The sequence below is a fragment of the Cyrtonyx montezumae genome, unplaced genomic scaffold (assembly GCF_038088225.1).
Source record: "Cyrtonyx montezumae isolate F1298 unplaced genomic scaffold, pur_monq_1.0 scaffold_7, whole genome shotgun sequence".
NCBI lineage: Eukaryota > Metazoa > Chordata > Aves > Galliformes > Odontophoridae > Cyrtonyx > Cyrtonyx montezumae.
Window position 1 is genome coordinate 26,616,988 of NW_027072078.1, and position 15,492 is coordinate 26,632,479.

Below are 15,492 nucleotides of genomic sequence, written 5' to 3' on the forward strand. Positions count from 1 at the left end.
CTTGCATCCCCCAGGCCTGCAGTGCAATCTGCTTTTCTGTCCCGTTTCAGTTCCAGTAGTAAAGAGTAAGGTCACAGAAGATATGGCTGGGAGGCCTGTGCTCAGCCTGCCTGGTCAATGCCATTTCAATACTTGTTTCTCTAGGGAGAGTTTTGGCCCTTTTATCAAGTACAGTGCATCAGTCAGCGGGCACACATCCAAACCCAGCCTTCTGCTACCCTCTATTGGGAAGAGATGAAATGAAGGAAACCCATGTTCCTGTGTAGTCTGAAATACTCTGGGATACTCCACCAGCTTCAGCTGCTAACCTACAGACAGGGGGAGATCTGATCCAAGCAGTGTCACTCACAGCCAGTTGGTTCTGAGATTTCCCCTGTTCAGAGCATTTTTTTTTTTTTCCTGAGGCACACCAGCCTGATGCTAAGCTTTTCTGCTGTGCTCCAGCAAGTCCCTCTGGGGTGACCCAGAGATGTTTTGTCCTTGCTTCAACCCATGCAGCTACAAAGACCCTTAAACATCAGTGACAAAGGAGTGGCTACTGGGCAACATCCCTTTGGGGACAGGAGGGTTCTGGGGATGTTGGGACCTGCTGGCTAAGGGATTCTTTGTCTCCAGATGAAAGACAGTGTTTTGCAGCAAAGATGGGTTATTCGAGTGGAATACATCCCAAGGGGTGCTGGCTGCAACAGCTGCTCCCTCTTACTTGTGACAAAGGTAACAGATGACCTGTAGGTTGTGTGAGTAACCCTCTGCTTTACAGTGGTGCTTTGAATAGGTGGAACAGCAGCACTGCTCCTTAAGCAGGCTGCAGGTTTTGGTGCTGTTACGTGATTGCAGAGGAATGAGGAGCTGTTGAGACTTCAAATAGGTGAACAGGAGAAGAAAGGAAAGTGCCCAAATGGCAAATACCTGTCTTTCTGTCTATCTGTGCTTGTCTGTGCTTGAAATCTTGATAGCTGGGCTTAGGGAATAATATTTAACACAGATGCTGACAGAGTGCAAGTGGGCATTCCTCGTAGTGCTCCTTCCGAGACAACAATTGTTGTCCCAGATTACAAATACTGGAGGTACAGAAGAGAAATGAAATCATTTAAATAGCTGAATCAGTGTCTGTGCTGGGAGCAGGGTCTTGCTTTCTCAGGCTCCTTTTCTGCTCTGTACCCTACAGCCCTCCGGGATTGTAGAGAGTAAAACACGGAGGTGTACCTGCAACAACATGCAGTTTCACTGATCGTTTCCAAAGCCATTGTGCCCCGCAGCCCACGAAGAGTAAGTGGGAGGGGGGGGGGGAAGGAAAGGTTTCCCTATAGTCACCCTAGCGCTTACTTTCAGTCCCCGACTACCTGCCCAGCTGCCAGCCTAACGCCGTACCCCGCGATTATTCAGCCGAGGGAGGGGAGAGATGGCAGCGTGATGCGCAGACATATGGCTGCGGAGCGCACAGGGACAGGCTATAAAAACAACAACAACAACAAAACAAGGCTCCATCTGGGGCGTCCTAGCCCGCACCTGTGCCCGCCCCAGCCCGCCCGGTGCGCGCTGCTGCGCGGAGCGACCGCGCCCCGCGGAGACGCTGCCCCTGCGGGCTCCGTGCCCGGCCCGGCTCAGGAAGCGCCGGTAGGGAAGCGGCGGGGGAGGCAGCCTGGGGCCGGGCCGGGCTGGCAGCTCGGCGAGGGGCAGCGCGGCGGTGGGGATGGGGGGGGGGCACGGAGCGGAACAATAGCGGGCGGAGGGGAGGGGGCAGGCGGCGGCGGGGCTCGGCACCCCGCCCCGGGCAGCCCAGCCCAGCGCAGCCCGCGGGCAGCGCGGCTCAGCCCAGCCCCGGGGCAGCCGCCCCGCAGGCAGCGCGGAAGGGATGAGCCGTGCGTTGCTCGGCTGGGCTCGCTGCTAAACGCGCCTCCATCCCTCCCTCCTTCCTCTCTTCCCTCCCTCCCTCTTTTTCTCTCTGTCTCGGCTCTCCTCCTCCCTAACTCACTGGATATTACCAGCCGCCGGGCTCGCCGCCTCCTCTCCCCCAGCCATGAATCCCACCGAAGGGGCGGCGGAGGAAGGCGCTGTCCCCGACTCGGAGGTGGATGCTTTCTTCCGAACAGGTAGGGGAGCCGCGGGGAAGGGGCCGGGGCAGCGCCGGGCCCTGCCTCTGCCGCGGGATGCGGGGCTGGTGGCGGTGCGGGCACCGGCGGCTGCGGAGCCGCTGGGGATTGGGGGTTGTGAGCGGGGTTCGCCGCCCGTCTTTTCGCTTTGTCCGCCGCAAACCCCTTAGCTTGGCTTGCCCGGGCCCTCTCCCGCCCCCGGGAGGATGCTGCTGCGGAGCCGCCGCACGGGGCTGCCCTCCCACCGCCGGCCAGGGCGGGAGGGGACCGGCTGGGCTCCCGCCCCCAGGCAGGCACAAAAGCTCCGCGGGGATGCTCGAAGCGAGCCGCGGAACGGGACCCCGGGGGAGGCTGCTCTGACCGGGCTTTGCCCCGAGTAGAGGCAGCCAACCGGGAACCGGCCGGTTCGGGAACGCGGAGCCAGCTGTCTGCCCGGCACGGCTTGGCTCGGCTCCTCTCCCTCGTGCCGCCCTCGGATGGACGACCAGGGCGGGGGAGCCTCGGGCAGCGCTCGCTCTCTGCTCCCCGGGGATGCTGAGCTTGCCAAACGTCTCAGGGATATGGGAGAGTGCGGTCCTCTCTCCGCTTTCAGAGGATGCTGAAGTGGAGCAGAAGGGTCGCTGGGCTGCGGCGGAGTGGGGAGGGGGCCTTCGTTAGTGATGCAGCGATTAGTTAAATGCTCTGGGCGACGGGGACGTGCTGCATCACTCACCCGCGGTGTGGTAGCCCTCAGCTTTGAAATACGGGTTTACACGGGATCAACATCTCAACTGAAGCAACTTGTGGTCAGCACTCCCCTGGCAGAATCAGAATCTCGAGAAAGCATTACAGGATTCTTGGTAGATTTTTAATTAAAAATTGTAAAGGATTAAATGCTTGTTTCATAAGGGGATTGACCCTTGGGGGGCTAAGACTGACACTTACTGGCACAGCTGTTTCTCAGGACTTTGCTTTTCAGCTGTTTTCTTCCACTTACCTGCTCATTAGCTACAGAGTGATTTGAGTTCCAGTTACAAGAAAAAAAAAACAACCAAGCAATTAGGTAATCACCAAAACTTTAAAGTTAAAATAGTTAAATCCTGAAGCAGCTCCCTGCACCCCATCTATGTGAAAAGCCTTTGATCTAGGGGATAGCTGTAACCCAGCCTGGCTACGTGTGCCTTGTGACCCATAAGGCATTAAGTCATCGTGTATTTGCCTGTTGATAGCTCGCCTGGTTACAAGCTCATTTACCAAGCCTCCACAAAATCAGCATCTGTGGGCAACTGAAGGCCCATTTCAAAAAATGAAACAGACGAATCAAAAATTGCACTTATTTTCCTTTCACAAACATGCCACTCAAGGGTCTCCCCACCTTTTCTCTCCTCCTTCCCAGCTAATTCATTTCCCTGTGACACTGCCTTCTCAGCGTAAGCACGTTAATGGAATTGAATTTGGAGAGAGCCAGGTCTGTCTAGCTTGTATGAAGAAAGCATTTCTGAAACAGGAATAGGCACAGAGAGTCGTATGACTAGGCATTTCTTCCATTCTGCCTCCTTCACCAGCAATTTCACCTGCAGAACCACAAATGCACTGCTGCCTGCTTCCGTCTCTTTGATGTTTCTGGAGGAAACAAAAGCACAGAAATATGGGTTTGGAAGGGTGCCGCATCCTTGTGCCAAAGCATGTATGCATAGACCATTCCTGCTGGTTGGCTCATCTGCCTTGAAAAGCTTCAGTGAAGTAGCTCACAGAATTCTTGTTTCTGCACTGCTAGCATAGCATTGTGTGTGTAAAAGGTGGCATGGCAAAATCGTAGTTTTGATTGTCAGCTGTTACAGTAACCAAGCAGCACCACTGGAAAGCAAGTGATAGCAGGCATGGCTCATGAAATATAAACATTGGTTTTCTGCACTGTTTGTGTACTGTTTGCTTCTTGAGGCTGTGCTGGAGCTGGTGTGGGGCTCACTGGGTGGCAGGAGATCAGCTGCTGTGGGGCTTCAGAGGGAAGCTGCAGACAGATGCCGCTGACTCTTCTGTTCCTCTTTTCCCCATCAGTGTCTGAACAAGGACTGGGAGGGAGATGGAGTTTGGTTTGTCATAGCTGCAAAGACTTGCAGAAGCTAAGCAGTCTTTTCACTTAGTGTGAGCTTTTTTCTTTTACTTCTTGTGTGCTGACTTGTATTCTGGATTTGTCAAGCATAACCATTGTATCTTTCATGCCCTTGAACATTTGCAGCAAATAAAACATGAAACCTATGTGGCTTAAAGAGTAGCTGCTTCACCAGCATAAGCTTGCACTAGTATGCATAAACTCTACATGCTTTGCCATGTAGTAGCAGTGAATTCAGGAGCTCGTTACTCTCAGTGAAAGAAAAAAAAAGGACTCCAAAGGACTAATATCTCACTTGGAAGCTTTTAGTAAGCAGACAGTCTGTGCTGAGCCAGGAGGATCAATTGCTGCTCTCTGGGACCAGCAGGGCTGCTGCTGAGAATGGTGCTGTGCTGGACTGTTGCACCAGCAGCACCCACAACTGGACAGAGTGGTCCCTTAGTGATTCTAACGATTGAAACAGCAGATCTCTGAACTCTACGTGGAACATAAAACTGAGCAAATTAACGCAGGGTAATAAAGGCAGACCTGTTCTGGAGCATATTTGGGTGAGAGCTAGGAATGACTTTGAGGCAAGCATGGATTTAACACCTGTGTAGTTGATGCTGAAATGCAGTTAAGCATCCCTAGAGATGCAAAGAGCTAGTCTAATTTTTACCATCGCATATATGCAAAGAGTTCTTTTAGAGAATTGCTCCCATGTAATGGATACATTTCACCAGGCGGAGGGACTTTGAGGGCAGAAATGAGGATTGCAACCTCCAGCTCTGATTTCTGGGATAACAGTGGATGATGGATCAAGGCAGCAATTTCTGCATTGGGTCTATCACTTCTGTTTGAGCTCATGTTAGACTAAGAAACTAAATCTGCACCTAGGTATATCTTATTGAGTTTCTTATGTCTATTTTGGTGACAGATAATGAAATATGAGCAAGTTCTCCAGAGCTCTCGGCTGTCTATATTAAATGTGACTGAGACTTTTATGTTACATGGAACTGAATTCAAATACCTGTTGTTTCAAATATAAAGCAGGTCTCTGTATCTGTACAAATAGCAGATATCCCTCGGTTATAGACACAGAGGGAAAGCTTTGTCTTTGTGCCTAAGCTGCAGGAGTTTCTGCAGTGTGGTTTGGAAGCAGAGGTCCAGCATATAAGAAAATCCTTTTCCTGTATATTAAAGATTTATAGAGGTCATTGTCAGAACAACTTAACGAACTACTGATTACTGGAAGGGTTAATCATCAATACTTCTTATCTGCTAGTGGTACTGCTTTCTAAATTATTTTTTCTGGCACTTAAGAGTAACATTGATTACATTTGATGTGAAGATGCCCAATCTGTCATTGATACTTCCTGTGGGTGAGCTGAAAATTGATACTGCTCCATCTCCTTTGACTGCGATGAGTTATTCCACTTGTTTTCAGCCTTCTACCAGCCTGTTAGACTTCCAGCATTGTTCATTTGTGCACAAGTGACTCGTAACTCCGCTACTAAATAACTTAAAAATGATTGGCAGTGGCCAGGCTGCGTGATCAATAGATGTGCTTGAAGTGATGTCTGCACAGAAGTGTTCCTCGAGGTTGATGGAGTCAAGTGTCTCCTTGCAGAGCAGATAAATTGATTCAGTCTAGTTGTCACTGGGGTGATGCATTTGGGTGACGCATGGCTTCCTCACCTTGAGACTTTATAATTCATAAGGTGTGGTGATGCTTGTTGATAAAGGATGCTCTGGTGTAGAAGGGCTGTCGGGTTGTACGCACATTTCAGAAAGCTCCAATATTTTTGAAGGTGATACTGTTTATTAAAATCCCCAGGGCTCTCCAGAGGTTCCGACCTCTGACCCTGTCAGGATTATGAGGTTTGTTCCTTTCTTTCCTTATTATCTTTTGTTGTTGTTGTTTTTTTCGTTTTCATTTGACTGATGTGGACAAGAGGACAGTTGGATCATTTCACTTGTGGACCCAGATCCTCCCAAATCCCTGTCACCGTATTGAGCTGTATGGTTCTGCCCTGCTGCTCCATGGGGCTTCAAGGGGAGCTCTGAAAGTTCTGATCATAGATGGGGGAGAATCTGCTGACTTGGGGGACCTTGTGACAAAAGCAGAAGGGTCTCTGTTGTCTGATCCTGGAAGGGAGTGATTTAAATTAGGGATTTAGTTCAGAAAAGGCGTTCAGAAGAGTGTTTCTTCACTCTCCTTCCTCCTTGCTCAGATCTGTGAACAGGGTAGTGGGGCTGCCACCTGATAGTCGTTTGCAATGTGTAGCTTGTGGCTGAGAGTGCATTGTGTTGTAGTCCAGCAGGAAGATATTTCTTCTATTTGATGTTAATTATTATATGGACTTGCTTCCAGAGAAGAAAGTTCATTACACCTAGCTGTGTACACCTAGTTCAGAGCTGGGAATTGCATAGGCTCACAGCCTTTGATTCCCAAAGCAGGGTGAAATAGTGAAAGTAAGATCAGAGCACAGACACTAGTAAAGTCCACAGGTGCTGCAGGTAGATTTGATGTGGCACCTGCAGGTGTTATTGAATGGGAGGAGAGCCCATTCCTTTCGCTTTCTTTTGGGGCAAAGCTCCAAGTGATGCAAAGTGATATCCCAAAGTCTTTCCATCAAAGAGGAAAATGTAACTATTGCTGTTCCCCTCTGTGCCAACCTTCATGTTGTGACATCACATAATAAGGGGCTAGGAAAACACAAGGGCTTAGCATTTGGAGAAACTTTGATTTATTTTATTTTATTTTATATTTTTGCAGATTCCCTCTCTGCAAGCACACCCTGCTGTGTTAAGAGCCCTCTGGGGACTCCTGCGGCCAGACAGGTGTTCTGGGCTTCTGGAAGGCTCAAGATGAAGTATTTTGTTGTTCCAGCTGCTGTGACCTTATGGTCCCTAGGAAGTTTGGTTATGGATGTAGAGCTGCTTTATTGCTCCATGGTGACATGTGCCGTGCTGTACTCAGCGGTATTTATAAGTACTTCATAGTTGCATCAAAGAAAATGCTTATGTAGTATTAGGCCTTATAAACCCATAGTGCTGTACATTTTACGACTGAAACTTAAAGTAAGTCATGAAACAACTTAGAGGTATTCGCGCTTTTGTTTGATTTGGATTGCTGTTCTGCTTTTATTATTTCTCTGGATAAACAACTCCTGTTTTACAGGCTTGTGTGGCACACATGCCCTGTGTTTAACTGAAAGGACTGTGCCATCCGGAGAGTTTTGCCTAGCAACTCTGACAAGAATAACAGCGAATATTATGATATATGTGTAGCAAAAGAAAGCAGGGTATGAAGAGAGAAGGCAAACAGAAGTCCAATAGAATTATCTGGAGGGAGAACCCTAGAATGCAGAGGGCTGTAAAAGAAAAATCATGGTACCGTGAATCTCTTTTTTTCCACTCATCTCTTGGATCTTGTTGCTGTCACACAGATCGAGAGGACTTAGAGGAATTGTTTGGAAATTTTCACTGATGTGACCAGAAAACAGAACTTGGCCCTGGCACTGCAGCAGCAGTCATAAATCTAGGTTCAGGTCAGTCACCTGTGCAAGGTGTGGATTGCAGCGTGTTGAAGTAGGATTTACTTCATTTTGGGTTGGAGTAATATTTCAGCAAAATATTTACATTTTTGTATTGCATTTCGGATCTGGTTCAGAATGAGCCTAGTGTTCGAACTCAGGAGAAGGCTTTTTCTCATCTGTAAGTCATTGTAAAAGTTGTGTGTGCCTGCTGAGGAATAACATCAGTTTCAGTCACTTTTCATTTATTCTATTTTGAACGATATAGAGTAAAACTGATATACCCAAATTATGTATGTTCTATGCTGGGGTGTGAAATACCATGTAAAAAAACTGAAGGTTAAGTAATTCCTGTTTCCTAACCAAAAGCTTAGAAGCTAATTCTGTTTCTACTTCTAAATAGAAATATTCATTTTTGTTTGCTCGCTTTCATTAACTGCTGCCTAGAGTAATTTGTCTTACTGGGGTTCTTTTTCTCTTATCAACATTGTGTGGCTTTGTCACTAAAACCTAGGACTGTCTTCTGTTTGTTCAAATATTACACAGTATGTTGACTGAGGTACACAGGCATAATTTGCCATGATCCCACTTCAAGGCAACAAATGGTCTCTAAAACTAAAAATGAAATTCCTTTTTCATAACCTTAACTATCTGAACCAGCATTGCATTTTCACTGATGGAACAAAACTGCCGTAATTAGGCAGACTGTAGTTTTTTAGTGTAAGGTCACATCATGCTTTGCTGAGAATAATACGAGGAAATGATCTTCAATTTAAGATCTCAGTGACTGGCAGACCAGCTGCTCTGGTCATTTCTGTAAGTGAAGTGGCCTTGGGAAAAAGGGTGAGTGAATGTTGTTTGGGAGTGAAATTAAATTAATCTTGTTGTATAAATGGTAGTTATGTAGACTTCCTTGGGCTTTCAGGTTTTTTCAACTCTTTTGTGTGTGTGTAGTAAGCTCTGCTGAAGTGGCAGAAGATACGCTTTGTCTTCAAAATAAAAATAAAAGGAAAGATTTCACTCTAAGATGTTACAACCTCATGGGGATTGTGAGCCTTCCTTTGAAAGGTGAGCGCTGGGTAAGGCAGCAAAGGCAGCATGCCCTGGTGCAGCAGGATATGGGGAGTGGGAGTTGGCCTTTGCTGGTTTATTACCTGAAAATAGAATATATGCTGCAAAAAGAGCCCTCTGAAGGCTCCCTGATAATATTGGTGCCACTAATGTAGTTCTTGGCTCCCAGAATGTATCTGGGTGCTCTCATTGTGACCAGCATTGGGAGCCAATGGCTGCTGGGGACAATGGTGTCTGCTTGTCTGTCAGTCAGGACAATGGCCTGCTGCTGGGCTGTGGGGAGGAGAGCGGCTGCTTTGTATGGCAGGGTAGGAACGGCAGATGGCTAATTGGACATGATAAACCACAGGGCAATGAGGAAGAAAAAGGAGGTCTGAAGGGATTATCAGCTTGTATCTCACATGGTTAAGAAGTAATATGTATGTATGTGTGTGTGTGTATATATATATATATATATAATATATATGTATGCATGTATTTTAACATGCTCTTTATCATCTTTAGAGTTTTGCTGTGAATATATAATTCAAGAAAGAAGAGGGACACTAACTAGCCTCCTTGCCTTAGCTAACATGAGGCATGCTTTATTAGCTGGAGGGAAATCATGTTGCTGTACGAGAAGGTGGGCAAACACACAGCCCCCAGAGATGCTGGCATGGCACTTAGGAAAATTAGCTGTGTGTGTTTTTCATTGGTCTTTTAAGTTAATTTCAAACTGTTGTGTCAGATAGCATCCAAACTGAAAACAAAGCTTTGTGGTAGTGTTTTTCAAAAGGATGGAAAGAAACTCTGCAGAAGTTTGACTAGTTGTGAATAAACCACCAGTTTTTAATCATTGGAAAGCTGATTAATGATGACATAATTTATGTATTTAATTGTCTTATATTAGACCTAATAGAGAATATACCGTACAGCCAAATCCTGAGACATTTATTCAGACAAATTTAACTGATTTAAAACAGTGTAATAAAAGATGGAATGGAAATTCTTAGGGTATGTTTCAATCCCAGGTAGCTCTCATGTTAAAAATCCTCTTGGCATGAGGTCTGTGGGGACCCTGGGAGCTCAAGGCTTGTGCCTACCTACAACCTGGTAGCAGAGATCATCATCCCTTTGGATGTAAGTAATTCATTTTTCTCACACCTAATTTAATGGCAAGATGGAAATGCACAACAGCTTTGGGACTAATTCCATGATTTTTGGCTAAATTTTCATTGTTCATTAAGAGGGTTTAGGAAGTAAAGCAGTAATGGGGTCATTGCTCTGGTGGCTGTTGTGGTGATCCACAGTTCTCACCGGCTTTAACACCCTGTTTTGTAAAATACCATCAAGTGCCTAGGATATTTTAGTGTGTCTCGTAATACTAATGTTATGGCATATAACAGATACATTTAAATTGTAGTAAAAATAAATCTGCAAGAGGTTAAAAATAATAGCTAACAAGAAATATTCAGTACTCTGTGGTAGCAGATTTACTTTCTGTGGAAATGTCTGGACTGTGTTTCTCTTCCACTGTTTACTACTGTCTTTTCCCACAGGACAGGTTTAGTGGAAATTCCAGATGCAGAGTTTCAGTGGGTTGCTGCTGGCTTCAGCACGCCCTTCGAGGCTGAACCTGTCAGTCTGCACAGCTCCTGAGGCTTCAGGGCCAGGAGACTGCTGGAATAATTGCGAGGGGATATACTAAATCTTCTGGTAGGGCTAATCTCTTTTGGGCCCTATAATATCATCATCGTGTTATGATGGTTCTCTACTGGTGATCATTTCTGTTATTGTCTCAGTTGCTGATTAGTTCCTTCTGAAACAGATGCTACATGAACAAAAATTTGGTCTCTGTCATGAAGTACTTATGGGAGAAGCTGTGGAGTGGATTGTCTTTCAGTTTGCTCTGCTTTTAAATGCGTCTGAAGGACAAGTCCATGGCATCAGGGAATTTGACACTGAATGTGGAGCTCAGGGAATGGCTGAGAGCAATGCGGTAAGGGGGGGAGAAGTAAGAAAACTATAGGGAATACACAGAAGAAAGCAACAAGGTTTTCCAAGCAGAGCACTTCAGAGCAGAGCTGGAAGGCACTTTGCTGGGAAAGCAGCCACAGCTTGCATCCTATGTAGAAGGGAAATGGTGATGTCAGTGTGGGGAAGGTCAGAAGCCAAAGGAAATCACAGAAATGAGACAATAAGAGGTTTGATTAGTGCTGCATGTAGTTCTCAGGATGGAAAGCCAAAGGTAGGATTTCTGATGTCAGGAAAATGTCATCAGATTCTGGCAGTGTATATAGCTAAAGGAGGCAACAGGCCAAGCCTGTGCATGTACCACGCTCACAGTAAGGAAGGTGATCATACAAGGTACTGCACAGTACAGGAATACCAGCAGGGCTTTCTCCCGCAGGAGATTCCCCTCACCATCTAAGATGGTTATTGTCACACTGCAGTCTTTCAGTTGTGATTGTACCAAATGACTGCCTTGCTCTGATGCTGCAGAGATAAGGCATTTGCCTGTGAAGCAGAGACACTGAGCCCAAATCCTCCTGCTTCACATTTAATGCCTCTTGTTCACAGAAAGATGTCATGAAGAGCCGGTCTCCTTGGGTCTGACTGCCACTGCGTTCACAGCAATTTAACTTTCCTGCTCTGCTTTTCTGTGCTGAAGCAGAGTTCAGGAGTGATGCTAATAGAGTCAGTCTGAGGCATTCAGATAAATTTAGTCCGAAGGAACCAGTCAGGCCTGCTGGGTGAAATAGTAATGTTCTTGTGAGCTTCAAGGACTCACATCCACGGTGTGCGATCTTCTGGTTAGCAGCTTGCTCCAGTTCAGCTCAATCCTGCTTGAAAGTTAGCCAGGGTGTGAAATAGGGCAGCTATCTCTTACAGGTTCCTGCTGCTCTGTTATCTGCCTGCTTCTGCAGTTTATTTATCAATTTCCTAAAGAAATGGTCTTTAACTATTTGGGGACCTGAAGAAAGTTGCTAACGCTGGTTTAAAACACCTCTGGTGCTAAAACTGAGCAGAGGAAAAATCTGATTGGTTAGGTGGGTTCAGATCAATTAAAACTGATCTCTGTGTTAATGAGAATCTGTAACAAAGCTTCTTGGCATGCAGTCCTTATCAGGTGAAGAGATTTTAAAAAGGGGAAAAAAAACAAAACGCCTGCTTGTCTGTATCAGTGAATTGAGTTGTAAGGTATAACTGGCAGCTTGGCCCTGGTTGCTGTGACTGGCATTGGTTTCAGTGCTTGATTCAGCTTTGGCTCCGTTGCAGTGTTTTTGCCTGAGACTACTGGTGGTCACCTGCAATAGCTCAAAAGCAGAGGCTGGTTGACTCCCACTTAGGGGTCAAATAATAGCTTCCCACAGCTTCTGCCTGGGAAGGCAAACAGTGCTGGAGATGTTTTGGATGACCAGCAGTTGCATTGCCTGCCTGAGCAGTCCTCACCACCCCTTGGTGTTGTGTAACAATTGAGTTAATAGCACAGATAATGGAGATAATTGTACAGATTTAGTAAAACTTTTCAAAACACTTAAATAGTGACAATGTCTGTGTAGAATAGGGAAGTCTTAGCTCATTTGTGAAAGAGGGATAATCAGGCACAACCATATAGTAAGTGGTTTTCTTGAAATTATGTGGGCTTAGTGCACTTTTTTTGTGTGTGTAACTCGACATTCTGCTCACAGAGCACTTGCTGACAACTCTGCTTGACTTTAACTTGTATTGCTGGGTCACAGGCCAGGAAAAGCACACCAATCCCTTTCTACCTCAGGATTGTCAAAAGTCACAGCTAAAGCGACAGTGACATCAGCTGGGTGTGCAAACACTCAGCTCTCCTTAAACCACTCGATGCAGGCACCTATATATGGATGCAGGTGACCTACTTCAGACAGGTTGTACAGTTTGCTCTTAGTCCTGAAAATAGGATTAACACACCCTACCTGTGTCCACGCTAGCCAGTCAAATGGTTTTAAGATACTTACTACACCGGCTCTCTGACTATACGTAGGTCAGACCCACATCTGGTCCAAAAAATGGCCCAATGCCAGCGACAGCAAAAGAGCTGCAGTAATTTATGCAGGAGGAAATTCTGACCTATGTTCAACTGACAGATTCAGGTGAGGATAGGGCCAGAGGACTGGTTAGCAGAGTAAGAATATTTCTAATTTAATGTATTAAGGCATCCAGATGATGTTTCTTATCACCAAGGTGCACAAATGCTTAAAAAAAATGAGGCACTTGGGTGCTGGGTCCATTCTGCTTGCTATTTGGTATGGTCCCTTGTGCTTTTTTTCATAATGAGTGTGCTGCTGTGAAAGTTACATCTATTAAATGCTAAATGTAAGAGTGATTTAATGACATGCTATTAAAAAGTTCCACCTACCAAAAAAGGCTTTGCTTTCCAGCCAGGTTTGGTAATATATTCCATATTTTACAGAGATCTCTTCTTGAAGCGAATGCTGTCAGGAATCATTCAGGGCTCTGATCCTGTTCTTTTTTTTTTTTGGTCTTTTACGAGTGCCATGTTCCCTCTTGCAATAGGTCCAAGTGCTCTGCCCTGAGGTTTGTGCTGTGGATGTCTCCCATGGGTGCATTAGTTACTTGGGGGCATGGGGAGGTGTCTCCTGGCTGGTTCCACGCAGCACACTTTAATGGAGCTATAAACATAGTATATGATTTCCTTCCCTTGGTCTCATTTTTCCTTATACTTTTTCCTCTTGTTGTACATCTAGTGAATGTGGAATCTACATGCTACTTTTCCAAACGGAGCAGTTCATTTAATGTGGAGTTTCTCAGAGCGGAATAAATACCTGTGGTCTTCTGAGGAACTCAGAACTGGATTGTAGTTACTACCTGTGTGCAGCAGCAGCATTCCCTGTGTGAAGTGTGAATGAGAATTACAAAGAGATGTGAATAAGCGCTACTCCATAGAGTAATTTTCAGACTGATGAGAAATAAAGTCATATTGCATATCCATGGGGAGTATGTAGCAGAAAGGAAAACTTCATCTTTGGAAGTTACCTTGATATTTCTTACATCTAGGGAATGAGGCTGTACAAGGTATGGCACAGACAGCAACCGTGGGTCTGTGGGCTGCAGGGATCACTGGGGGAGCTCTCTCCTCCACCAGTAAATGCTGTTGCCCCTGCATTACCCTCCAGTCTGGAGCACAGCTCTCATTTGTTTTACTTGCTGCAGTTCCCAAGCAAAAGCTTTTCTTTCATATATGTCTGGAAGATTGAGCAAAGAGCACACCTGGCTCTAAAAGTCTCAAATACAAATGAGCTTCTCTTGTTGAACTGAGCAAGATTACTGTTGGGAGGGGGGGAAGAGAGAGAGTCCATCATCCCTTTCCCTCTTTTCCTGCTCCTGGGGTGCAGTGACCCCTGTGTGCACACAGTAACTGAATTTAAAATGGACAGGACAGAAACGTTATATAGATTAAAGTTAAAATCCTGGCATTACTGGGATAGCACAGAGGGCAAATTTGGTGTGCGTAACTAGCAGGCACATGAAGTGCATACATGAACAAAGCAGGACTAAGCTCCATTTATCTATTTATCTATCTATCTATCTCTCTCTCTCTCTGCTGCGCAACTATGCTAACAGCTGCAGCTGATGACTACTAAAAGGATCTCTTCTCCTGGCTCCCTTTTTTTCCCTTTGCAGTCAATGTATGTATTTTCCTTAGGATGAGAGCCGTTCCAGGAATTGGATTAAATCTTTCCCAGTTATTACTTTTCTTTTTGTGCGTAGACACCCTGTGAAGACTAGCTCAGACAGCAGCCTGAAGCACTTAGATTTCCGAGTTAGCCAACTGTAGCAATCTATTTTTAAAAGGTTATTTTCATGAATTGGATTTTGTGACCTGATTTGAACTGGTCTTGGGCACACACGTGTTGTACTGAGCCCACAGGACTGTCCCTGCTGGCCATCTCACCACTGCAATCCTGGCTGCTTCCTGAACGCATCTGGCTTCGAGGCTCCTTCTCTGCCTAGCTTGGTAGGGATAGCATATCAATCACTTATCAGGCAGTAACAAATTATTCTCTTCCTCCTCTGTCCTGCTTCTTTGCTGTCTTGGTGGTGGAGGGAGTTTCAGATCTGTTGCTGAGAAGAGCAAAACTGTAATATTCCAGTTTCTTGGCTGTCCTGTTTCCCTTCAAGTGGTGGGAGTCTGGAGTTGTGGCTGTTTCCTTTTATGAAATGCCATTACGTTTTTTATTTTGGCTATCTGTAAAAAGTGATTTAAACCCCTGCATGACTGAAGAGTTTAAGCAGTGGTTTAAATATGTTTCACCCTACATTCTGCCATTGACTTACAGATGTAAGTACTATGTAAGACCTTAAAACATGTGTTATAGAACCATATATCTCTATTACACCAAATGATGATGAACAATCTTGACTTGGAAAGCCACAAGCTGTCGTGGAATTGGTTCCTTATATCTAGTCTGGATTGCACCCTTGTGCAGTTCTTCTTAACATTAGAGGATGCAGGAACTCTGTAAGAAGTACTCTGGTGGGCACTGGCCCTGACTTTATCTCATCACAGGAGGCATTTAGCATGCAGGAGTAAAGATAAGACTCATATTCAGTCTCTTGAAACTGTCTCAATGTTTCTGTTGTGTAATTCCTACACAGTATTTCCACTGTGCTGAAGTAACTTGATTTTATTCTCCTTCCAGAAACAAATGGGAAAGCTGTTATGTATTGCTTTGGATTAGGTGAT

General features: G+C 45.7%; 1 protein-coding gene across 1 annotated transcript in view; it reads left to right on the forward strand.

The window, feature by feature from the left end:
- Positions 1-1,869: 1,869 nt before the first annotated feature.
- The window catches only part of KALRN (kalirin RhoGEF kinase), a 425,990-nt gene continuing 412,367 nt past the window's right edge, over positions 1,870-15,492 (forward strand). Inside the window, exon 1 of the mRNA XM_065750707.1 lies at positions 1,870-2,093. Coding sequence (XP_065606779.1) covers positions 2,021-2,093 — 73 coding nt within the window. The 5' untranslated portion in view covers positions 1,870-2,020. The remainder of the gene's footprint in view (positions 2,094-15,492) is intronic.